The sequence below is a fragment of the Neodiprion lecontei genome, chromosome 6 (genome assembly GCF_021901455.1).
Source record: "Neodiprion lecontei isolate iyNeoLeco1 chromosome 6, iyNeoLeco1.1, whole genome shotgun sequence".
Lineage (NCBI taxonomy): Eukaryota > Metazoa > Arthropoda > Insecta > Hymenoptera > Diprionidae > Neodiprion > Neodiprion lecontei.
This window is the reverse complement of record NC_060265.1, coordinates 26,693,585-26,718,944: the sequence shown is the minus strand read 5'-3', so window position 1 is coordinate 26,718,944 and position 25,360 is coordinate 26,693,585. Positions and strand designations below refer to the sequence as shown.

Here is a 25,360-nt window from a genome sequence, read left to right as displayed (position 1 = left end):
AAGAAGAGATGAAAGCGGTTAATGGTGATTTTCTGGTAAGGTGAATACATGCCAGTTCGCATAATGCCCTTACATATCTACCGCTGTCAATTCGCGCGTCCTCAATAAGTTCGGAAACTCGGTTAGACGAACTCGAAGAGAAAGGAAAGCATCTCGGATACGCGAATAGCTGCGGAGTCGTTTGGATCGGCGGCCGGGTTTACAAATTCGGCAAATCTTACACCGTCGTCCTCTCCTCTTCCCCAGCGGGATCCGGAAACGGGATCCCGGATTCGAGACGCCCGTCCCGAAGCCGGGGTGCGAGACTACCCCGAAGGGATGGATGCCGTCGGCTCTGAGGCGCAGAGGTGCTTCCGGTGAGAGTTTCAAGTTGGCACCGAGGCGCCCATTCACCACTCGAACAATAAAATCGCATAGACAATGTATACGAAGAACCATTGTTGTCAACTCAGGAGGTCTGAAACGCGCTATAAAAGCCCCGCGAGCCTTGATTCCTTAGAATGGTGCGAATGAAAAGTAGGTCCTTCTATATTATCCCTCTCGCCGCGCGCACCTTCGCTCTCTCCTCTGCACTCTTCCCGGTTTTGATTAAACTTTTGCCTTCTTTTTTTCACCCCCTACCCCCTCTCTTCCCCTTTCTTCTTTATCTTTGCTGATCCAGCTTCCTTTCTTTCATCCGTTCACCTCCGGGTCAGCGAAGTCCGCAACGTAAGACTGCATCTTGCTCCCTTTAACCCTTGCATATATATATATATATATATATATGTATGTGTATATTACTTTCATGGTATTCGCGCAATTTCGCTATTGAAAAAAATGTATTACGGATTCCGTTGTTACGAGTTTCTAAATACAATTGTACGATACGTTCAAGTTCTACCGATTCGAGCACGTACGTGCATGTGATTAAGATTAAAGACAGGTGAGGTATAACGATGTTCCAGACGGAATGTTTCCTCGCCTGCAGCTGCGGTAGCGGGTATTAAAATACTTTATATCGCCGTTCCGCTTTTGCCGCGGCCGTGAAAATTACCGCCGAAACTATTTTAATTACGCAAGAACTTGCGTTGCAGCCTAGAGGGAGGAAATATAATTATAAATATAGTTCACCTCGAGATAGGTCATATAACCTGCACAGCTTATATCCAGGCGGGATAAAGAAAGCCGTTCCTCATCCGGCGAGTTATTTTAATGGGAAATTTAACCTAGTTTCAGATAATAACTGTCGTAAAAAACACAAATAGAAAAAGCAAAAATTCCCACGAACGCCACGCGTTTCCGGGATTCGTAAGACTCGGTCTTGTCGGGCGAACGGATATGATGGGCACCTTCGCGTACTGCCGGGGAAAACGAATAAAATAATAAAAAAAAAAAAGAAAAAAGTTAGCCTCCAGGTAAACGCAGATAAAAATCGAGTCGTGCCGGATACGGAAGCTGCTACCGGGATGCGAGAGGTGGCTGCGGGGGTCGGGATTAAGGAAGAGTGGATAGTTGAGTGAGGATTAGGGGTTGGATTCTGGTCGTGGTTTTCTTTTGTTTCCACCCCTCGCCTCCTCTTTCCTATATAGACGCTCTCGAGCCGGGGGATGTTTGTTCTTGTAAGTGGCCGGTTGGATTGTGTTCGAGGAGGACGCGAATTATTAGCAAAGAGCGGCGGAGTCCGAAGGGTCGAAAGAGAGTTACGGAGGGGTGATGGGAGGGGGGGGATGAGCAGAGACCGGGCTAAATGGACTCGCGAAGAATCTCGAGATTTAACCAAATCGCACGACGTGAACCGCCCGGGTTTTTGACTAACCTAAACTGTTGTTAATACGAAGGAAGACGGGTTTGCTGGGATCAAATATCCACTAATTACTCCCCCGTCACTCAATTAATACAACTTCATCCCAGCGTCCATTGTTCGCGGTCTGAGGTCTGACACAATTGAATAAAGATCGATCGATACCCGTACAGGTATACGTGTACGTATCCGTATATACGGGGCACATTGTAGTGACCGATGCGCAAACAAACGAACCACCTTATGTACGAAATACGGAACAATTACCTGCATTGTTCTGCTGCGCCAACATCGGCCAAGAAAATCCAGATATCTACGTTCGAACTTTGGATCCGGCAGCCCTGAAGACGCCCGTTATATCCCTGTTTCCGTTCCTCCGACGTTCGTCGAACGGCGTGGCTCTTCGCCAAACTCGCGAACCAAACATTATACTTTGCACAAATTACAAGACATCGTCGAAGATCGCTTAGCGTCCCTCGGGTGCACGTCGTAGGCCAATCTTTGCGTGCACGCCGAGTTCCGTTCCGTCGTTCCTTCGTTCCGTCGTTCCTTCGTGCGGCGTGTGCAGAAGATTTTGAGGTGAAGCTGAATTGTTGCTGCGACGCGTTATGCGCATCGGCTTGAAGTTGCGGTCGATCAAGCGTGATCAAGGACTTAACGAATGTCCGTAGGCGATTGGACATGCTCGCGAGGTTTCGACTATCCGTCAACAACCGATCGTTCAAACTCTGCGGTACGGGTGAAAACTTAGGTTCCTGATTAGAATAACTCGATACGTCGAAACTTTTACAGGCACCTTCATTTAAGCACTTGACTAAATTGATTACAGGCTATGATCGACCCTCGATTTCTTCGACTAATTACTCCTCGGCACATTCGCTCGCTTTACTCTCTCACGGTTCTTCGCACTCTCGTACAGTGTCTCGTACAAACTCAACGGACGATCGCCACGAAACCGAAATCACTTCGAAAACACCCCCTTGGCTCGTCTCGACGAGTTCGAGGCCAGGGTGATTCCACCCTGGATACGCGGTTGCCACACTTTGATCTTTAGTCGGCAGGGTGTTCCAATTACGCGGAGTACCGGGAGAGGATGAGCCTCGACGTGTTCGCGGGGAATTATTCTATTCCATACGAAGGATCATTTTTCCCTCCATTACCGGGGCCGTTATGAATTCCATTTTACCGAATAAAAGAGACGCTTCGCCGTGGCGGGATTTCGAAACCGAGTCACTGTCATCGTCAGCAGACGACTTCTGCCGTTGCACCGTTTCATCGCGAAAATATAACGATATGGTAATCTTGAAAGGACACTGCGTGCAGCCCGATACTCGCGAATCGTATTATTTGCCTGCTTTCAGTATCGCGTCGTTCTCTGCGTATCTGCAAAACTTTTGCAAAAAATTCAAAACTAGCCTCTTTTGTATTCTCCCGTTGTACGTACGTACCTAACTTCGTGCCTGCCTTGTCTGCTTTTGTCGGATTTCTAACAGAGCTTTCTATGCTGAAAGGGATGAAAGGCTACAGACAGAATTTAGTTTCGTCCCGATTTAATACATTTCGATATTCCAGAGTGTTTCGTTAAAATTTTATCAGGTACCTTTTTTTCTCCATCTAATACACTCGCGATTCTTCTTGTTTCGGAATCTCAACTCACCTATAATGTGGACAAAAAGCATCGGTCTTATACTCGAAGGAACTGAAACGAGTTTCATAATGTTCCGTATACTCATTGTTAATTTTAATATTAACAAATTTTTTTTTCTTCTATCCAAAGAAGCGCGAAATTCTTACAGAATAATTCATAGCTGGTACTTTCTCCAGTTTTCAGGACTACTCGCGGCGTATTAATTTTCTCTTTTCCTCTCGGCCGCTATTTACACGTATAATTTTCATCTCAAGCTGACGGTGCACGACGTTTCTCGGTTAACCTTCGTGGTTTATATTTATATCCAGGTTTCTTGTTAAGCGTACCGCAATCTCGTTGCCGGCTTACGAATTCCCCTGCAGCCCTGGTAGCGGGTGCGTTTTTCTTCTTCTCCGTTCGCCACTGACTCGGAAACGGCCAACTGGTGCCAACAAGCTTCTCGGTTGTACTCGGCAGCAATCGTTCCTCTGCACTCGCCTGAAAGCCGTGATTCGTCTTCGAGTCGCGATATTTATTATCCGGAATTCACGCCCCTGCAAACAATCCGCTTTCCTCTCGCATCCCCAAGACCACCAAAGAAGACCGGGTCGATTCCGGATGGCGAAATCCTGCGCCTGAAGGACAGCTATGACCGCGGACAAATTATTCCTCCGGGTTTGAAATTCCTCTAAGAATCAATTCCGCCCAACTTGAAGGTTCCTAAGACGTCGGGCGATGAAATTCTTCCGGTCCTTTTCAATTCTTTGTTTCATAAACGGGAACCAATTGATTAATATTCGTCAATTCGTATCACGGATAAAAGGGAGAAATATATTGCATCTGTTCGTAAGCAAGTTTTGAAAATCCAAAGTTTAAGAATAATTTTATCTACGCAACCTCGTGTCGTACGAATGAAATTTGAAAATTTTTGACAAGCCAGTATAAGCGTGTCTTAAATATTATACAGGACGACCCTCCTTGAGGATTGGAAAAACGTGCATGCAGGGAAAAGGAAAATATGAATGTGTAAAATTTGCAAAAAAGGATAAGCGATAGTCGGCCTTGAGTAATAAGGGGCGGGGAGGGGGAGGACATTTACGGGGGCGTTGGTTTAGCGCCTCGAAGTCAAAGCGGACCTTTGTAAGCGGGCAGGCACCCTCGGGCCGGATGGCGGGGGCGGTAAACGAGTTTGCGGCCTAAACAAGCCCATCTCGGGGCGTTTTCGCGGTCGGTAACGTACCACCCACAGGACTCCTGCAATGCTGTCGTCTGCACCGACGTACGTTCCGGTTTGCGACCCTCGCCGCAGGGCGGCCAACCCTCCTCACCCTCTTGCACGGCATTCACCCTCTTTCGGGTCGGCGCCGATTAGACCCGTGAGGACGACGATATCGTTGAGGAATCGATGGTTTTTATAAATTTTATCCACGGCTACGATGATCTGTGGAAAGATACAAAGATCGAAAGTACCGATGTTATGAGATTGAACTTGTTGTTGGATATCGATGCTTGATTTCAAATCGCTTCGAAATTCTTTGAAATTCAGGAGATGCAATCTGCGGTGACTCAGTTTATTTATAGAAGACTAGTTTCTAAAAATTCACTAACGCTTAATGTTCGATAACGTGAACGTGATAAACGAAAATTGCTTAAGTGGGTTTATAGAAATGAGTATTCTAAATAAATTGAGTCACCACAGAGTGAAGACGAACGAATTTTCCAGATTTTTAATCAAGCATCGGTATCTGACAACTCTGATTTATAACTTTAGTATTCTCTGTCGTAATGTTTTTGAAGAGATTTTCGCAGCTCGCGAGTATAACAATTTGACAACTAGGTATTCAACGCAGGAATGCCTCGTAAGAAAATGAAAAAAGTATAAAAATTTCTAATCCAGACCAACCGAACTTGAGATATGTGCGAATGAGAATAACATCTACCAAAAAAAGTGAAACGAAGCTCTGTAATTCTTCAGATTCTTTCACTGTAGTCTGTTATTCGATTTTAGGTCGAAACGCGAAGCGAATTGTCGCTCTCTGTTGTGTCGGATGTCTGTGTGCAAAATCCCACACATTATATCACGCGCATGGCAATCCTACGGTATTTCGTTACTACTGATTGGAACCTTTCTCTTCTTTTTTTTTTTTATCTCTGCTCGTTCGGATTAACGAAATACGTGGAAACAAATCTCAATTGGTCAAAGCTGATGTATGTTAGGGCACAATAGTAAATTAGTCCTCGATTCTATCTATAAGGTGTTAACCCCCTACATCTTACCATCGGAAAAAGTAATTTAGTACAGGCTTGAAAAACTAGAAACTTGTGTATAAATATATCTTATAAGTATTTTACGTATATAATGTATACATACATATGGCACGCTTGGTGATTTATGCATGTATACAATTCTGTGCTCGCGATACAAAGTAAATTTCATTCGGTGGAAATAAATTCTCCTCCGGGGTTTCACGTTTAATACGATTTTTCTTTTCGTCTCCTCTGTTCCCTTCTTTGTCATTCTCTCTCCTTGCTCTTTCTCTCTTTCTCCGAGCATTCCATCTTGCCAGATCGAAGCCTCGTTTGTTTGTCGTTATACACGAAAGAGAAGATTTACTCGCCGTCCGTGAACAAATCTGTAAAGTAGATTTCTCGAAATAAACGTGTTCAACGTTATATTTTGTCCGCACGATCGTAATCGTTTCAATTTTTGATTCTCCTTAATCTTGACGGCATTGGAATTATTGGCGCGCTAATATATCTCCTCGTATTTTCACCTCTAAATTCTCACAGCATAAAAGTTCTGAATTTTGTTAACAGAAGAAAAACAAAAACCTTGGACGACTTATAAAACTTTTTTTATATCAATATATTTTCAAAATATATTCACTCGGGACAAGTTTATATATTACACACTGCGGCTTGCGATAATATAAACGTTTTCAACAAAGTTTGATACAAGGGAGAGTAGAACGAAAAAAAACAAAAAAACTTTCGAGCGAAGAAAACGATCGTCGCGAAACCGCTGTATAAATAAAAACTTTCGTCTCGACAGAATGTTCTCGTTTCTTCCGCAGTCTCGTCTGAATTCTCGTTTTCTCTACATCAAGACGTTCCTTTAAGATAATTCATGACGGGATGATTTACTTAGTGCAATAATTGCAACAGTAGCTTATTCGATAGCGATTTTTCTTTTACTCGAATAACGAACGCGCACGACTTTGGTCGTGTAGGTATTCGACAAAATGTCCCATAAATATATTACGATTACAAATTCACCGAGGAATCCGAGATATGATCAGGCATTTCCGGAGCCTACACTGAAAGAACAAAGTCATTGAACCAACAAAATGTGCGTCCACGGGCGGCGAAGTGAATATTTATTTGTGACGACAAAATTTAATTGAAAACAAAACGATTAAAAAAACTTCAGTTTTGCGTTTAAATCGGTTTTATTTAAAAATTTTGATTAATAATAAAGTAAACGACAAATATAAAATAATTGATGAGCAAAGTTTAAGAATGAATATTTTTCGTACCTACGTACTTTCTCGTATCAAACCCCAAACGTAATCTCCCATCATTCTCTCATTGTCCGCCCCTGATAACGTTATTAACGATAAAGTCCATCACGTCACGGTAAAAACGTTTTCCTTGTTTTTTCGAATAGTCACCCATACTGGCTATCAACCAAAAACTTCGAGACTCGTTTGTCAACGTAAAAAATAAAAAAAAATAAAAAAAAAACAAACTTTTTAAGTAATAAATAAAGGTTCTGGTTATTATTCGACGTATAGAATAGAAATTTATTTACGTCAATGGCAGCTCGAAAGAAAAAATTTAATTTTTGTCGAGCTGTGCAATACGCTGAACTGTGCGCAAAGCATTGAAATATGCCGAACCTCACAAGTGCCGTTGCACGGGGCTTTCCTCGTCGAAAGTCAGCGAGGCGTGTCCATAGACTCGGGGTTACGCGTGCCTTCCCCGGGGTGCTTTTCTAAATATATACTTAAAATGCCGCGTCTCCAGATACCTACATAAATACGATACACGAAACTCGGTATATGAAACGCACGGTCCGTAAACCTGCAGGAGCAATCGGCTCTTTCGAGTATCATCGTACAGGAACCAGATGGAAACTATCGCGCGGTAAACCAAAGCTGGTTCCTCTTCTTATCCTTCCTCTTCCTCCTTCGCGATAGACGAGGGTTATCGCGGCTAGTTTTCTTTTGATCCGCGTTTGACTTTTCACGGCCGCGTAAGTAAAAGCGACGCGGAATAAAATCGGTGCAATCCGGTTCGACGCAAGTGGTAGCGGCTGACTTTGGTCGGCCACCGACGTCGGCGTCTCGGGCAAATCGGTGCCAGCCATTCGCCTGGCGCTCAAGCTGGCGTGCGCCTTGCGATAAAGGCTACGTCGGATGCGTGCCTCGATCCCGATGACGTATCATTACTGCTTAACTCAACGTCTGGCTAATCGAAAACGCTCGAACTTCCTTGCCAAGACTCGATACGCGATTAAAAACACGCTCGAGGCATGATGCGTAGCTTAAAGTTTGAGGCGCCGATGACGGAAACGTGGAAAAATCACTTGCAAACTTTGACGTTATTCAAACAACGTTTTTATTCGTTATACGTGCCTATACAGCTTCCGGAATACGACAGGGAATAATCGTATTTGTAGAAATATGGTACTCGGAGTGTAAATTCGTTGCATCTGTTCAAACCGATGAATTTTCTTATACGGAACAGAATAATTACTAATCGTTTCACGATTTTCACAACACGAAACTAAAATTGTTTCTGTTGAATTCAGGATTTTCTCTCTTGATTAGAATTTATTTTTACTCGTCGAATCAGGTTATATCCAGATGGCACTTTAATCAAGCTTTATCTTAAAACGGAAGATCTGCGTGAAACTGCGTAATTATTGCGACGAAGCATCTTTTTGTGTTTCATACATATGTATTTATTACAAGATTACCGGGTGTATGTTCGTAGCTCCTGCATCCGAACGGAAGATAAGATGCAAAGTTTTAACGGGACAAGCGTGCAACAGCGTAGTGTTGAAGATTAAGTTTTGAAACTTTGGTACAGAGAAGAAAATATCCGAGGAAACAAAGAACGAGCGAGGAACATTCGTACGTACATTACAACCTGCGAGTAAAGGGGAACCACACTGAAGACAGGAATATTATTATACATTATAGAGAGGAAAATCCGATTCGTTAAAAAGTATCTATATATAACGATAATTAAGTATAACGATATACGAGTATCGCATCGCAGGGACGTCGATGTAATTACTTGTATCGAAGAATGAAGTTTGTCGAAAAATGTCGGCAGGGCCCGGCCGAAACGTCGATTCTTATTCTCAAGTCCTACAAAGTATTAAACTTTCTTCTTCCTGACCGGATTTTTCGACAAACTTCATTCTTCAATCTACCTCCTGGTCACAAACTTCATTCCTAAATTACTTGTATCGTGGAATGGTGAAAGAAGGTGCGTAGATAATCGTTTTCTTGGCAACGGTAGGAAGTAATAATCGTGGAAGCAAAACTGTGCGAATTCGGACCTAATAATAAAGCCGATGTGATTAGAGTCTCCCCGAGCCGGCAGCGTCGCGACGCCCATCAATCGAGACCCGCGCGACTTGCCCGGTTAGATTCGATTTACGACACGCTGCCAGAGATATCGCCACCAGATTGCCATTGGTCTCTCCTGTCACAACTTCCTCCCCCTCCCGCTACCCCTACTCGTGTCCCAAACCTCCCCTTTTCAGCCCCTAACTCGCCGCTTTCTACTCCCTCTGCGTATCGCTATCGATCAGACATTCGCACACGTACAGAAAATGGGGAGAGAGAGAGAGAGAGAGAGAAACGCTCCGTTTCACGGTTCGACACACGGAAATATTATACTCTTTGTGCTTGTATTTCTATACTTTATATTCTTGCTTATGTATTACGCCATTGCTAAGGTTTGAAATTATTTTACTTAACGTGAAAAAATGAAAACATGTAATCGCGACGGGAGAATGATTGAACGGATTGATTGATTAAATCAAATTTATCGTGATTGAGAATTTTGATTTTCTTTTTCTTTTCACTCTTGTGGCTCGAATCTAGTTAAGAAAAGATTCAACGTCTACGGTTGAAGCAACTTTTTTTTTACGACTGAGATGTTACGAACACATTTGGAACATTTGGTTTCCGGAAACTTTTGCCACTATTTTTGTTATGCGGCTTGAGGAAAAACGACGCTGAAATCTGACGCAAAGGTAAAGGAAACTACACGAGAAATTCTGATGGGTGATGAATTTTTCGAACAATATACGCGACGATAAAAACTCGCAATCGGGCAACTCCACGTGGATCTATAAGCGGTAATTCGGACTCCCCCGAGTGGATGCTCAGCGACATTGCAGTTAGACAGCCACTCCTCTCGAGTCTCTTTTCACCGTTATCCTTTCATTTTCGAACCTTTCCCACGATTTATTTACATTTTGAAACAGCGCCCCTTGTGTACCGGCCTGGGAACCAAGGACACCCGAGAGTCGGTGTGCGAGTATAAACGCGTCTTTGAACGAGCCGCTGGGCCGACTCGAGTACTCGTGCTATTAAGTGCACGTTTCGCTCTTACCTCTCACCAGGCGTATAAATATAAGGAGAGACCTGCACGAGCCGTAATATACGAGGACCGAATTGACGAGGGGCTACACCAGCGTTTTATGGAGGCCAAACTCGAGGAGGCCGCTTCGAATCAGCTGTCCTGGCGTCGCAGGACCTCGATTCCGAGGCTGTAAAAAGACGCGGCCGTCTTTCGGGCGAGGGTAAAGTCAAAGCTTGGAATGGCCTGTATCATCGAATTTCAAACACGCGAAAGAAGAAATATAATTGCAAGAACGAAAGATAAATTGTCAACAATTTTGATTTTCGAAAGTGTCACCGATTAGTAGCCGTTCTAATCGGTGGAACTTTCCAAGTTTTGATCCCCACCCGGTAATTTCCAACTCTCCGCTTCCTGGAAGTGTTCGCATTAATTCTTTCAGTCGTTGCATTTTTACACGCTGGTTCACCGAAGGCCTTAGAAACCTGTTGGAAGTTATTACGGGTCTCCGCACTTGGCGAGGCTCGATGACGAGGAGCAACGTTTGGTATTAGGTAACGGTGAAACAAACCGCGGGACCCTGCGTAATGCCAAGGCAACGTCACGTTTCCCCGTGGAGATCGATTGAACGGGGAACGACGAAAGCCACGCTGAGCCCGGCGTTTCTAATCAGAAGATTGGAACCTCCGTTTCGACCCGACACACACCGCCGGCCTGCCGCAATTCTCACCGGACAGTGGCGAAGTATTTTACAGCTGGGGATGTCAGCCATCGGGGTTCCTCGCTCACTTCCTCGATTTCCGAACAAGGAACACCTGTTAACTTCAACCGAGACGGGTCAACGAGGCGGACTCGTGATGTGACAAAATTAATTGCCGACTCGAGCACCCGGGAACCCTCAAACGTCTTCGGTATCATTAAGAAGAAACAGCAAAGACCGAGTTTTCGAGCACCAAAGAAGCCCGGTCAGGGCTGAGCAGGTATTTCGTTATTAAACAGTCGATGAGAAGGGAGAAGTGAATCCCCGGGCCTTCGCTATTCAGCGAACCTTTCTCCCGCTTCAGACCCTCAACCTCGGATGATTTTTCTTTCCCACAGAATATATATATATATGTATATCGCTTACACCAATCCAATTTAAATGTTAGAAATGAAAATACCAGCTCTACATTGTGGACTGCATAAATCAATTTAATTTTTCTCGATGTTGTAGCGAAGCTGTAGTGGAGTTTTTTTATTTTTAAATAAGAGGCAGAAGAGGAGAAAAAAAAAAAAAGAAATGGAAAGCTTGAGGTCGTCACCTCGGCCAGCCGTCCGGTAATCCGGTGGGAGAAGCCCTACAGGCCGGAAATCTGATCGGATTTAAAACACGAGTGGTTGATAAAGAGCGAGTGTGTGTGCGTGTACGTGTAGCCAAGCTATATATACATATATGGTATGTATATGAAGAGGGCGCGAGTTAAATCGGTGGGGTAAAGTAGGAAGTGCACTCGGTTCGTCGCGGGCGATTTGAAATTCCGGCACGAACACGATGAAAATGGAAATCCTTCGTTGGGAATAAACATACCTTTCAGCAGCAGCAGCATCCGCCGCCTTTCTTTAACCACCATTTCGCCCCGGCGTGTTAAGTTCGCGGAAGACGGCCGGTGGTGAGTAGCTGCGGGACGATTTATGGTAACGAAAATTTATTAGCTCAATTTCCGAGGTGTTTAAACCCCACCAATAGTCAAGGCCACGCGATTTCTACTTACCTGGACCCTTTCGTCTGATTCATGGGACTTTCCCCTTCCGCATCGTAATACCACGGAGGTGCCTGTAAGCTTCGTTGAAAGTTCACCTTTTTTTTAGCGTACGAAGTCACGATCGTCAGTTTCTTGCACGTTGATTCAACGTTGAAAATGCATTTCGGTAAATCCTGATCCGAAGTTCTTTAAGCCATTCTCTTCGCAGCTGTGGAACGAGCTTCCGATTACTTGGAATTCACTTGCCCACTGATCATATGCACGGGTATACTAAATCGAAGATCATGCGGATGTCGAGGAAATCAGAGACGCCGAGTGACAGTCGAGAATCCATTTTCCGCTTCCACCTCGGGATGCTCATAGAAACGGTATCGAAACTGTCAAAGACCGCTGTAGATCGAGAGTTTCTTCCGCGTCTCCGGTACTGTCGATAAGTCGATACGCGCTTGAATTCCATTTCACAGTGCCTGAAATTGACGGCGCGTGTCCATTTCCCGACTCACTTCCAATTCCTCAAGTCCCGATTTGTACACCGGGCGAGAAGATCGAAGACCGTGGGATCGTAGACAGTTTAAAAATACAAGGAACGGCGATGGGTTCTCGGTTTTTCATCATTCATCCGAGACTTTGATGTCCTTGGGGTCTGGCCGACGGACGAATGAGTCGCTCGTCAAAGAGCGCGTTCAAGACGTGAAGACCTGGTCTGCAATGGTGTCCCGACGCAGAGGAACCTGCACTGCAGCCGGTTCCCGACTCGACTCGACTCGACTCGACTCTACTCGACTCTCCTCGACTCGAGTGCCGCGCCTTTGAGTCGGGTAAATTTTGTCCGGTGCTGCAAGAGTGCACCATGGAGCCGCAGAGTGAATCCGAGGAAAACACGCACACGCGGACAAGACGCGTGCAGACACGCAGACGGGCAGACGGACGTCTGGCAAACCGGCTGCCCCCTTTCTCTCTCCTCCTCTTCTCATCGTCAGCCCAGCTTCTTTCAGCGACTCCGAGAAGTCGTACATACGTAACGATGAACGCTGCACACCGCGTTAAACAGTAACGTCGCAGACGCTCGCTGCGACGTGTCTTACGTTAAATTTTAGTCCCTGCATAATATTTCCCGCACTGCATTCTATCACCGGCATATCAGGATGAATAGTCGTGGATTTAGATGCGCCAGTCCTATTCCCGACCCGCCTCGGAGAAGGTATCAACTTTTGCGCCACACGAGGTCAGACCAATATTTTCGGTATCGCGACTTCCTCAACTCGACAGGAAAGTTGCAAAGTTGATCCAAAATAGTTTTACTGATTCTGAGTGCTACTCCAGCTCAATCACAGCCACAATTCAGGTCCATGGTCACCGTAGCTTTTTCTGTCTTGCGAATGGTCTACGCCAACGCCATCGATGGATGGTCAAAATACGTGCGCGCACGTGTCCCGTTGTTCAATTACTTAAGGGTGAACTGTAAAGTCGCCCACTTCCACGTTCCGCCTCTGTTTGCACTGGTGGCGAACGTCTCGAAAACGTTCGAGAGTCGCCGACTTCAACGTCAGGCTATTTATGCTCTCTCGTCCTCTGGTTTTTCGATTCAATCCCTGCAGCGAAGCTGATTAGAAGGCTTGACGCATGTAGTCGGCACGGACGTGGATCCGATCAGCATCGAGCCGGAGGATCTGTGGCTGAGAGCCACCCGGCGGACTCGTGATGCATCTTGGATGTAGCACATCCACCTACGGAGACGTATAAGACACATGTAGGTGTCCGGCTGAATTTGAATCACACATAGAATCACTTTGTGTCAGTTGTCCGAAGAGACGTGAGCACACATCCGCTCGTGGAATATTCTACTGTGCTTTGGCGGGGTGACCGTGCCGGGCTTAAGTCACTCGTATGTGCGCTTACGCGGGATTTTATGCGACTTGCATATCGGGTCAACGATCAATCGATCCGGTCATGTATTTTCAGATGATGAAGTTGCCCGGAAGATCTGGGAGTTCAAAAACACTTTCTCACTCTAGTATGGAAACTGCACATCTACGTGCAGTTCGACAGAATATCCCGTTACCAATTACACTCAATGATACGATGATTATAGTGGTCATTAGTACGAAAGGTGTATAACCATCATAATTGTGAATGCGGTTCTCCGAATTCGGGATTGGATCGAGAACGTGATACACTTTGGTAAATTGGAAGGTGCAGGGTACATCGTGCCAATTAGGAGAGATGTGCAAAACTCTATACATCCCTGTTTGACCGGTGATACATATACTGTGTAATAATTATACCCAAGCCAGTTTGGATGAAAGAAAAAAAAATAAAAATTGTGAACGGTTAACGTCGATTTCAAAGTTTTCGCCCGATTTGTATTATAAAATATGGACCCTCACGTCGTAAATCAAATCCGCTTGAGAATCGCGACGGTGAAGTTTTGGGGTTGAAAAGTTTTAGGAGGGAAAAACCGTCCCCTGCATCAAAATAAAAAAAAAAAAAGAAAAAGAAAAAAACGTACGCGTATCCCGAATCGCTTCTCTGAGCCATTTGGCTACGCACGTTACTCGCCGGTTGAGTTAGGTCAGGTTAGGCTAGACTTTAGCTCATACTCCCTCGTCCACCGATCGATAGTACCCAATTGGACTGGATTGGTTCGAATTGGCCCTGAGCCCCAGGAGCCATCCATCTCATCGTTCTGCCCGCTGATTGGCACCGCGTGCCGTCTTGTCCTTAAACGACGTGCCGTCTTCCTGCAGCTGATATACGCGCTAATTGAACCACGTACCTACGTATCTGTCTTTTAGATTCAAATCGCGCCTCGACGAATCAGCCACAAAACGATCCCACCTCGGATTGTGGAGTGTTGAGGATTATGGTGCGACATCAGTTTTGGTCACCCAGGTCGGACTATTATACCCGGTATCCATTCGACCATTTTTTCGAAAAAGCGTTTAGAAAATAGTGCCAAGTATGGATTACCGAATGCCTTGGCGGGTAGGCCGGCACATTGATTATGAAACATCGAAGTTCGAGTCACGCACCATCGTCGAACTTTGTCATGACGTTGGGCCGCGTCGAGTGGTACTGGAATAATGAGAGTAAATTTAGTATAATTTGATATCGCGTTGAACGGCACGACATGCTGCGGCAACTTAACAGCGACCAGTGGTCTTGTTGCCCGCGCATACACTCGCCGCGATGCGAATAGTTTGACAAACTCATTAGAGTGATGGACAGCGTTTATACCAACCTCGTCGTTGCGGTGGTACCGCAATTCATGCGGAACGCTCGTCGAAGTTCGCGGAATTTCAGAGAGTCAGAGTAGAGTTGAAAACGTCGAAAATACTCGAAAGCCGTTTTGGTGGTCCGAGCGATGCAGCGAAACAGCGGAAACAGTTCCACGGAAAATTCTGAGATCGACGTTTTACCGAGCTACCGGAATTCCGAAGCGGCACGCGATCCGTCGCTGATGTTTCGATTTAACAAACCTAATCGAAGACCCAAAGATCAACCGCAATGAAAGCCAAGGCAGGAAACGATAGGGAAGGATAGGGCACGTTATAGGTGGATAGGAAACGCGAACCACGCGGCATAACGAATTGCAAGGCTGTTGACAACCGGGAGTCAATTTGCGAAGTTCCGGCATTATCATTTCGAGCCGTTGGATAAGTTCCCGAGGCAAAGTCCAAGGACCTCTCGGGTGGTCCCTGGATCCCTTCGACTTGCGGACCGCCATCCGATTGTCCGCGTAAGCGAAACGGGGATCCAACGAAGGCAGGAAACGGCCATAGCACGAGCCACGAAAACCATATGGCGTAACGAATTGTAAGGTTTACACGATCGCCAGTCCCTACCAGGGACTCTGGATACCGAGCCTCGTGCCAGGCGGCAGGAACTACGCCTCGTGCTCCGACAGCTGACGATCTTCGTCCTGGTTCGTGCTAACGACCGGTCGCCTGCACTCGCCTCACTCACCTGCACTTAATTCCGATACCGCTGACCTGATCGTGATCGTCGCGGTAATTCAGGTCGGACGGTGGGCGAACGGTTTCGAAGCCAGCTTCTGGTTTCGTCCAACCGTTCCACGTACGGTGGAACAATCAGTCGGTGCAGGAACCCAATCGCAGAGTCGAAATGATCATTCCATTGTAACCCCAATTTATTCGGAATACATTTACCGTGTCTCTTTGGATGGTGCTTCCAGCGTCTACCGATCTTTTCTTTTCAGACCTTAATGATCTCGTAGTTAAAGTTTTCGGCTGAAGAAGCCCGTTCCCAAATCCCGTAACGTTCAAAGCGACCAGGGGCTGAAAATCACTGACAAACAATCCATTTCAATTATCCCTCAGGACTTCGGGCGCGTCCGGTAGCACCGAACTCGCCCGCGGTGTTTTGATATCACATCAAGTGATTTGAGGTCAAACGTTTGTAGTATCCGTGAATTTCCTTCCCCATTTCCGATCACCTACCATCGTGTCCATTCTGTAAGAAGGATATAAAACGACGCGATCGGGCCGACAGAGCCTTCTAAAAGCTACAGAGACAGCACCGTAACAAATTAAGTTTAAGAGTGTAACAAACCTCGCAGAGCCGTAACGCGGACAGGTTTCTCTCGGCAAAGCCCCGGCAGTGCAGAAGTATCCGTCTCATCCCCGTGGAGGTTTACTAACGTCGCGTATGTCGCACTTATACGTCCCCGGATCGAACGGTGGACTTATCCTGACTGGCTGGCCTCTCGAGACGAGGCTTGGGTTACCGCTCGGGGATCGCTGGACGTAGGACACCGGACACTGCGTAGGTACCTACCAACCTACTCGTTGCAACGCTTCCGGCCTTTTGTTCTCACCTTCCACCACGAGAGATGAGACCTCCGGAGGTCTCGCCTAGCCTATCGTGTACCCTCGAACACACGGGGACGCTACGCGCGATACTTAAACTCCTCTCATCGTCAGTGGTCGCTCGTACTTCGATTTCCGAACTCTTACCGACCCTCTACCGCCCTTTCCCATTATTCTCCGTCATTCTCGATCACGATCAAATGACGGTTTTTCGCGGATACGTTCTGAAACGATGATCGAGGCTGATTAAAGTCTTAACAACGTGACAATCTTTCGACAACCTTCGATCGATCGAACGGTCAATCAACCGTCAATTTTTTCTCACACCAGATTTCATGATTTCGCGCAACTCGTGTGTAAGCCCCGAATTTCAAAGTGTGCAGGTTTTTTCTGCAAGAAGTTTGTTCACGGAAACTTGATCCCCGAGATCATCCGACAAAATAGTCCATGCTGATCGTACATATACATATAGACTGAACAAATTTTACACAATACGACAGAATTCTCAAGTGTTCTGCTTACGGATTGAGAGGGTAATTTTTTACGATTTTCAACTGTAATAATTTTAGCCTTGGTTTGCAAAAGCCCCGATACGTACATCCAGAGAGGTCAGGGCTGAGTTGGGTTTGAGGGTAGGTTCGTCCGAAGACTAATGTTTGGACAGTTAACCAACGTTAAGCTACGTTCCCGGTTTCGGAAGGCAGACGCGCTTTCGTCAGCATCAGTGAGTCTAATTTGCTCGAAAATTCAAATCTCCGGACGTGCACGCGGTCCTTTCCAAATTACCGTCGTAATTGTAGCTTTAAGCGCTTTTCCCTCTCGCTCCGCGGTTATGTCTCTTCCTCTCCTTCCCATTCTTCATTCTCTGTTTTCGTTTCTTTTTGTTGCGGGTGGTTTGCCGTTGTTGGTTTTTTAATTTTTTATTCTCTTTCTTTCCCTTCTTTCTCATTTATTCCCTAAAATTCTTCCTCTCTTTCGTTTTTGCTCCCCGTAAAGCGTGAAATATAAGGCAAACAACCGAAGCTGCCGGTATCCTGGCGCGCCTCCAACCTGAGTACCCTTCGCCATAGGTTATACCCGTCGACGCGTGTCTAAGCGTGTATACATATATATAAACATGTATATATATATTATATGTACATACATGCGCACATGCCCGCCGCTCCCGAGAGGCTGGCTTTAAAGCAAATAAGGTCGGCCATATTTGGCGATATTTGGCGATATTTTGACTCGCCTGTAATATAACTATGAGCGCGAAATGTTACCGGGAACGACGGTTCCGTCGTAACGTCGCTTACCAAGCGTTTATGTACAACCCTCCACGAGAGCTTTATTCTTTGAAGTAACTCGCCGCTGCTCGATAGCCTTTATGTTATAATACGCGTTAGGTGAGCCTGCTCTGGATTACGGATGCACCTTGACACAATTTTTGATTTTTTTCATTTTTATCTTTCATTTTATCCCAAGTACACGTAATTCTTTCTTTCTTTTTATCTGTCTTCGATCAGTCACAATGTACCGACGGGCGTGCGTAATGAGGAGACTGCGAAACTACGTTTAAGGTACAGCAGAAGTACAGTCTCACCCGATGTGTTTTAAAAAAAAATATTGTAAATAATGAAAAAAAAAAAAAATGAATCAGGTTAAACTCATTTCATTTTTACCCACTAATCATACAGTAATTATATGTTACACGTAGGTACTGTAACCTGATTACAACTGTGGAATATAATTAAGGTGGACATAATGTTTATATTCGTAACACATTGAACTAAATTGGATCACCTGCAATACGATAAAACGATAATGCGACTGGTCTTGAATTTAATCAAGTAGGTACCACATATGTATGCTTATATCTATCTGCCTCTGAAGGGCTTTAACGGAGAACGATAAAAGCGAATGAAGCTTGTGATCCGGCGGCGGGTCAGGTGGGAGTCGGGCGTGATAACGCGAGACGTGTGAACGAGCCGAGCGTTTCCTGGTTCTACGGTGAACGGATGAAAATGAAGAAGATGAAGATGAAAATGAAGAAAAATAAGAGGCACAGAGAATGAAACAAAGGCACGAGTCTTCGACAAATGGCGTCGGCGAGCCCTTCTCTTTTCCCGCACCTTACAATTAGAGCCACATACGCGGGCACGCTTTAACGGATACAGGTATAGGTGCAGATCGAGGCTCCTTAAAAGGGAACCTTCCCCGAGGCTTCAGGATTAATCCGCGCGGCGTTATCCTCTCTCACACATCCGCGGCCTCCGCAACGCCCATATTATAGCACCTCTGCATTTTCTCGACCACATTTGCAATCTGGATGGGTGTGAGCACAAAGGACCCTCGGGGGCGGGGGGGTGGGGGAGCAGACAGACGCAGACAGACCGTGTTCCTCGAGGAAAGGAAACCGGGAACCGGAGGGAAATACCCGCCGCACCCCGCCTCGCGCCTAGACAGGATACAGAGTCGCAAAACTGCAGTCTGCGCCTCGTTTGCTCTGCCGCATAACTACTCGAAGCTGCACCTCGTGACGTCGCAAAGTACGTTACCGATTCGCGAAAAGCTGATTCGATCCTCCTAATTCTTTAATACCACACATTGCCGCTTAGCTGTTATCATCGTATTATACTCTGCAACCTTGTTCGTATTTTATATTTTCATGTTGCGCACAAACTGCGGGTAGAAGGAAAGTAAAATGCGAATTCCAGACAGAATACCGTGTCGTTGCGCGTTTCTGGTATGAGAATTTTCACATTACGTCGAGGAATGGTCAGTCGATTCGAATAAATTGTTTAGCCTGTTGTTATAATTTTCAAATTCACCCTTCCATACACAGTTATAGACACGACGCGAGGCTGCAGCTGCCGTTTCGTATCGCGCCGCGTCGGTTTCAACGCAAGGCTCCCTTGCGCCTCGTAGTAGCGGAATACGGAAAATTGTGCGGGGGAAAATTATTACGGAGGTTAAGCAAAATTTTACACGGATATATATACTAGGTATTATGCATATTACATGTGTAGTCCGTACACGTTATATACGGGTGTAATTTTGCCGGTGCATTTCGCACCTTCCTGTTATACTCGTACTCGCACGTCGTATACTTTATATGAATATGTATACACAGTTGTGCAAACTATTTGTATTGCTAATTCGTTGCACAGGATTTGTCTCCATGCGTACATACACAGATACGTACACGCGCATAACGTATGACGTATTATAATCTTGCCAACTATCGTTTATTATACGCAAAGTTTATGCGTGCAGTGCTACGTGATATGCCACTTGGGTGATATTAATGATACTTTATGCATGTATATATAATGTATATTATATACCTAATTGCAGCGTCTGCACACCGCGAATTAAGATAACGCCGTTTCGTTGTTTTGTTTCAACCCAACAGAGGAATGTCACGTGTATGTGTAGTATTTGTAAGTTATAGGTGTATAGGTTATAGACGATTCGGAACGTTTGACATTCTGAGCAGCGGTTATCTGCGAATACACTTTCACATTACAGATTGCAAATCTGGATATTATTTCTACCGCACCTATTGTTTCTTCTTGTTTTGTTTTTTTCTACAGAAATTTCAGGTCACGGTATAATTAATGGAAATCTGTTTTTTGAGAATTTCATTTTTAAGAGACAATGAAATTTTCGATCTGAAACTCTGCATTATTAGAAAATAAAGATAATCTCTTGGAAGGGATGTAAACATCGAATAGTTTTTATGTTACCGCAAATCGTTGCACGCTGTGCGATATGCGAGTACGTACAATGATTGCGAGAATACTGTGTATAAATTACAACCAAAAAGATAAAAATTAAATACGAGTAAATTGTATTCAAGCCAACAGTAAGTTAGCCGCTGCAGTGATTCAAGTTTCTGTGTATCGAGAGGCTCATTCATTGTCGGTAGAGTCTCGCGTCAAATACGTTTGCACGTGCGTCGGTCTGTTTTTCAAAGCGGCAGTATACTTGTCAACAAAGTGAGAGACCTTCGCTGATGAATGAAAAGCGTTTTTTTTTTTTAATTTCTCCTGATCATGACTCGTAGAAGAAACTCATTGTACTTGTCATTGCAGAGAAATAAAACGACAATGGCTCTCGCAGCTGCAGATAAGGCCTTTCTTAACGATCCTGTAATTAATTAATTGGAAGATTTCGTGAACAACTGCTAGTCTATATTTCATTTGTGTGCAAGAATAACAACAGCAGGAGTGTGCGTAAATGACGCAAGGCTTTGCTCGTGTAAATATATAATTACTGTTTTCTGTAAGTTTGACGTACAAGCGAGAGTCATCGTGTTAAAAAATTAATTCACCAACGTCACCGTGTAGCATTCGGATGTTGATTTAACTGCGAATGATTTTTACACCTATTTCTGCACGTACGTCGAATTGAAAATCGGAATTTATACGAATCCGCCATTGTCTGGGTCCAGGCTGCAAGTGTTATACAGTTCTGGAGCATGCAGCTTTCGTTATTATACTCTCGGAACGCCGTGCGAATAGCAAACAGGCTCGTTCGCATCAGGTACGAAACACACACGCTTGCAGCGTTAATCACAGGTTCACGGACGCGCGTGTACAGACAAGATTCCCAAAAATTTATCCTCGTCCGAGATTATGCGACGTATTCGCAGCTACAGGCGTGAATACGCCAACAATGGGTAAACAATGACGAACCAGTCGCGTCGGACTCCCTGCACTGCAGACCGCTTTTGCAATTACGCAAAACACCGATCTGCGTCGGTCCTTTTACAGAAAAATCATGTGCAGTTAGAACCAGTTTCCGATAAGCAGTAGGTAGGTAGTTTCATCGAAAGGTACGAGGAAATTCGTCGCACGAATCGTCATACCGCGAATAAATGACGGGATATACGTGTATCGGCATGAAATGTCTATAAAGAAAAAAAAATTGTTTTCGAATTTCAACTTGAGAGGAATACCGTTTTTCTTTTTCTGTACACAGAATCTTTGACTCATTCGTTGTATGCGTGAACGTGAATGAACGTCTATTTTTCTCAGTTGGAATTGATGAAATTATAAAACAAGGTATTCGTCGAGTATCCAAAATCTAAAAATTGCTTTTATATGTTTCGCAGAGAGAAACAGTCAGAGATTGATTCTTTACGTATGCCTCGGTTATAACCTCGCGGAAACGAAACATAACATGTAAACAAAACAAGTAGGAAAAATCTTGGAGACAACAGATCGACATAAATCGATACAATTAGGTTACGTACGATAACGGAAATAGAAATAGAAATAGAAATAAAACATATTTTTATCGTGCGAGGGCGGTAACCCTTAGGTACAAAGAGCAAGCGATACATACATTGTGAGTGAGAATTTTTACTTATAATTAACTTAACCTAAGAGAAAGAGAGAGAGAGAGAGAGAGAGAAATCGGAACACCTTCGTTTCAGACGTCGTACAGTTCGACTCTCACACCTTAAATCACGATCATTCAATTGAAATAGCGCAATAAATTCGCGTGAAACGCGTACCGGCGTAGTCGATGCGACTTACAGAATTCCCCATCCATCCATCCACCGAGCGAGAAGCGAAGCGGGGGTTGAGAATCGCTGCGCGGCTTAAGGGGGTCGCTCTGCCTCTCATCGTCAGCCCTGAGAACAGTGAGAACCCCCGATCCATCCGAGTTCCAGGCAGAGAGTCGAAGGGCTTCGGCGCCCGCGGGGCTTCGCCGGTTTATAGTTCGCCCTCCGTCCGCCGGGGCGCAGGGGTTCGCCCCCCCCCTCCCCCCCCCCCACCTTTCAACCCGAGAAAACGGTCGACGAACGGCAAGCGGCGCACAGCTGCCAGCCGACGCGAGAGACGCACCGCGACTCTGCTTGTATTACGTTCTCGTTCTCCGGTCTCTTTAGCGCGTAGAGAGTTGTGTTTTCCGTGTGTTTAATATTTATTAGAAAACTCCCCGCTCGCCGCCCCCTCCGACCACCCGCCACCCACACACACACCCCCCACCCTCCCCCCTCGCCACCCCGGCAGCCGCTGTTCTCAATCGACGCTCGTATGTCCGTATATCGGTGTATTTCTCATTTATTTGGTATTACTATTTGATATTGATATTGTTGTTGTAACCTCCCGTGCCGCCCCCGCCGCCCCCTTTTTACACCCCCCCGCTTCTCCTTCCTACGCTGGAACGTTGACGCGATGACGATACTTGACGGTTGAGCGGATTGGTCAATTAACCTGTTCACGTACGGAAACTAGTGTGTGATTCTTTGATAATACGGAGGAATAGATGCAAGGATAGAAAGAAGAAGAAAGGAAATCGATGTGAGAGTGAGTTTGGTGAGTGAAATGCGGACGATTGACCAGACGACGCAAACGGTCGTTGCATATATTTATGATATATAAATTGGAAACGTGGGTAAAATCGTCGTAGTTTTCTTCGTTTGTTCAAAGTGTGAGATCCGGATAGAGTATCGTCAAAGTGTGTTTTTGTGGAAACTAACGACAGCAGCGCTCAGAGTCTGTCTGTCTTCTGTGTTTTTAAACGAAGATCCTTAAATCGTTATTGATAAATAACAATTAACAGCAACGGACAGTTCACACGTATCGGCGAGGAAATAAATAACATATGAAATAAAGAAAGAAAAAGAAGTAAACAAGTGAAGTGAAATAAAGAAGGAGCCTTCGCTCGTCTTTGTTCCTCGTTTCGTTCGAGGTGAGGTAAATAAATAGTTTTTGCCGCAGCCGCGCGTCGCGTGCCGATCTTGGTTCGCCGTGTTTTCGATCTCGCTGTGTTGTCGTTGTTGTTATCACCGTCAATTCGTACACGTGACAGCGCGAGGAACCTCGGGAGAGAACGAAGCTGCGAATCGAAGTGATACATAATCGTTTCTCACGGCGAAGGAGAAGGAAATTAAAAAGAAAAATATAACGATAAGGAAGAGGGGAAAGTAAAGCAGCAGCGGCGGAAGCGGCGAGGAAGAAACGCGCGTTTTGCACCGTCTTTTACTACCCCCTCCTAGGGATGTTTCCGTACACAACTTTCCCGGCCGTAGGGTAAGCAAAGCACAATGAGAGAAAATAACTGGCACACGCACGTCACGCCTCGTCCTCGTTCCTCTTCCTCTATTATTTTCGTACGCAGGTACAGAGGATCGAATCGTCCTTTGCAGTTTGATCGACGATACACGGTGTTGCTGTATTTTTTTTTTTTTTTTTCTTCGTCATTTTTCTCCCTTTTTTTCTCTCTTACCGTTGGCACGAGCTGGAGAACGGACGCGTCGTGTCGTCGTGTGCTAAGCAATACTGCGTGTTTCTCAATTCGTAATTTATTGTCTTACAATGTACACTTTGTTAGAAAGTCATGTTTATCTTATTATTTACTTATTTTTGTTTGTTGGTTGGTTGGTTGGTTGTCGATGTCTTTCATCTTCGTCATCGTCATCGTCATGCTCGCAATGCTACATGTAACAAGCTCTCTGCCCCGGTCTTATTTCTCATTATTTACATACGTAAATATAATTATAATGTATACCTCTTACTCGGTAATAATAGTAATAACAATAATAAATCGGCAGATTATTGTTGTTATTATATAGGTATATACTCTACCTGTGTATTGTAATAGACATAAATATGCACGCTGCATCGTTGTCTCTCTGTATATCCATGGTAACACGAATAACAAAACGTAACTTACCGGGTGGGTATTATATTATTTACCAACGATGGTGTTGTATTTTAATTACATAACAACTATCTGGGTCTTGCTCTCTGTCGTGTAACACATGTACTTAGGTGCATCTAGGTTTCCGGTATACAGTTCGCACACGTCATAGACGTGTGCGCGTGTGTGTTTGTCTCTCTCCTAATATTATGCATCACGTACTGCAAGCAGAAGCAGCTATTGCCTGCGTATCCGTACACATAGTTGGCTCGCTTCGCGTAGGTGTAACGTATTTTTAACGTACATGACAAAAAAAAAAAACAAAAAAAAAAAACAATTCACATTAGTTATCCATGCGAATCGAACGACGATGTTCTGGAAAGTTGTTTGTTTGATTATATTGAAAGGTTTTTTCCTTTTTATTCTTCGCGCGAAATGGAAACTGGAACGTACATGTATGTATATATATTTTCAATAAGGGAAAAGAAGAGTATTTCGTTATTTACCTAGTCGCAAATCCCCCAGCCGTCACCGTTGCATCGCATTCCACAAACTTAATTTAAACCCATCACGCGGTTCTTCGTTATGTACGTCACACATATGTGTGTATATATATATATATATACGTGTGCGTTACGTACGCATTGTACGTCTGTAAGTATTTTTCTTTCCCATCGGCACACAACGGACAGGGTTCGACTTACCCTTGAAAGTCACGTTCGTTCCGATAGATTCTTCCCTTCGTTTTCTTTCTCTGCTTCCTCGGCCTTTTCCTTTTTTTTTTTTATCTTCTTTATTCCCCCCTCTCCGCCTACCTTTCTCACTCTGGTTTTTTCTCTTCTCTTCTCTCCTCTCCTCTCCTCTCGACGGGCTTACGCTATTCAACGCGTTTGTTACGCTGCGAGCAGCGAGCGAGAATATTCCAGACGTCTTTCGGTATCCGCCAATAAATACTGTACATTTTCTACCGTTAGCTATCGTTTCACCATATACATCGTTACGTTGTATATTCTAAAAAATCAGAAAAAATCTCCCATTCGACAAAGTTTCAATATATGTATACGTATATATACTATATTATCGTATAGAATACAGACGATTTTTATTTATTTTTTTTTTTTTTTCTTCCATTTGTGTT

At 44.8% G+C, this 25,360-nt stretch overlaps 2 protein-coding genes across 7 annotated transcripts in view; one reads left to right on the top strand and one right to left on the bottom strand.

Annotated features, from left to right (window-relative positions):
• Positions 1–2,482, bottom strand: part of LOC124294940 — an 89,210-nt gene extending 86,728 nt beyond the window's left edge. The window contains exon 1 of the mRNA XM_046742574.1: positions 2,048–2,482. Coding sequence (XP_046598530.1) covers positions 2,048–2,463 — 416 coding nt within the window. The 5' untranslated portion in view covers positions 2,464–2,482. The remainder of the gene's footprint in view (positions 1–2,047) is intronic.
• Positions 1–25,360, top strand: part of LOC107218896 (RNA-binding protein Musashi homolog 2) — a 137,245-nt gene that overhangs the window by 54,026 nt on the left and 57,859 nt on the right. For 2 of the 6 annotated variants that reach the window (XM_015656933.2, XM_046742573.1), the window contains exon 1: positions 22,395–23,612. The exons of the other annotated variants lie outside the window; for them this stretch is intronic. In XM_015656933.2, coding sequence (XP_015512419.1) covers positions 23,581–23,612 — 32 coding nt within the window. In that variant the 5' untranslated portion in view covers positions 22,395–23,580. Of the gene's footprint in view, positions 1–22,394; positions 23,613–25,360 lie in introns of those variants that run through there. 6 annotated transcript variants of the gene reach the window in all.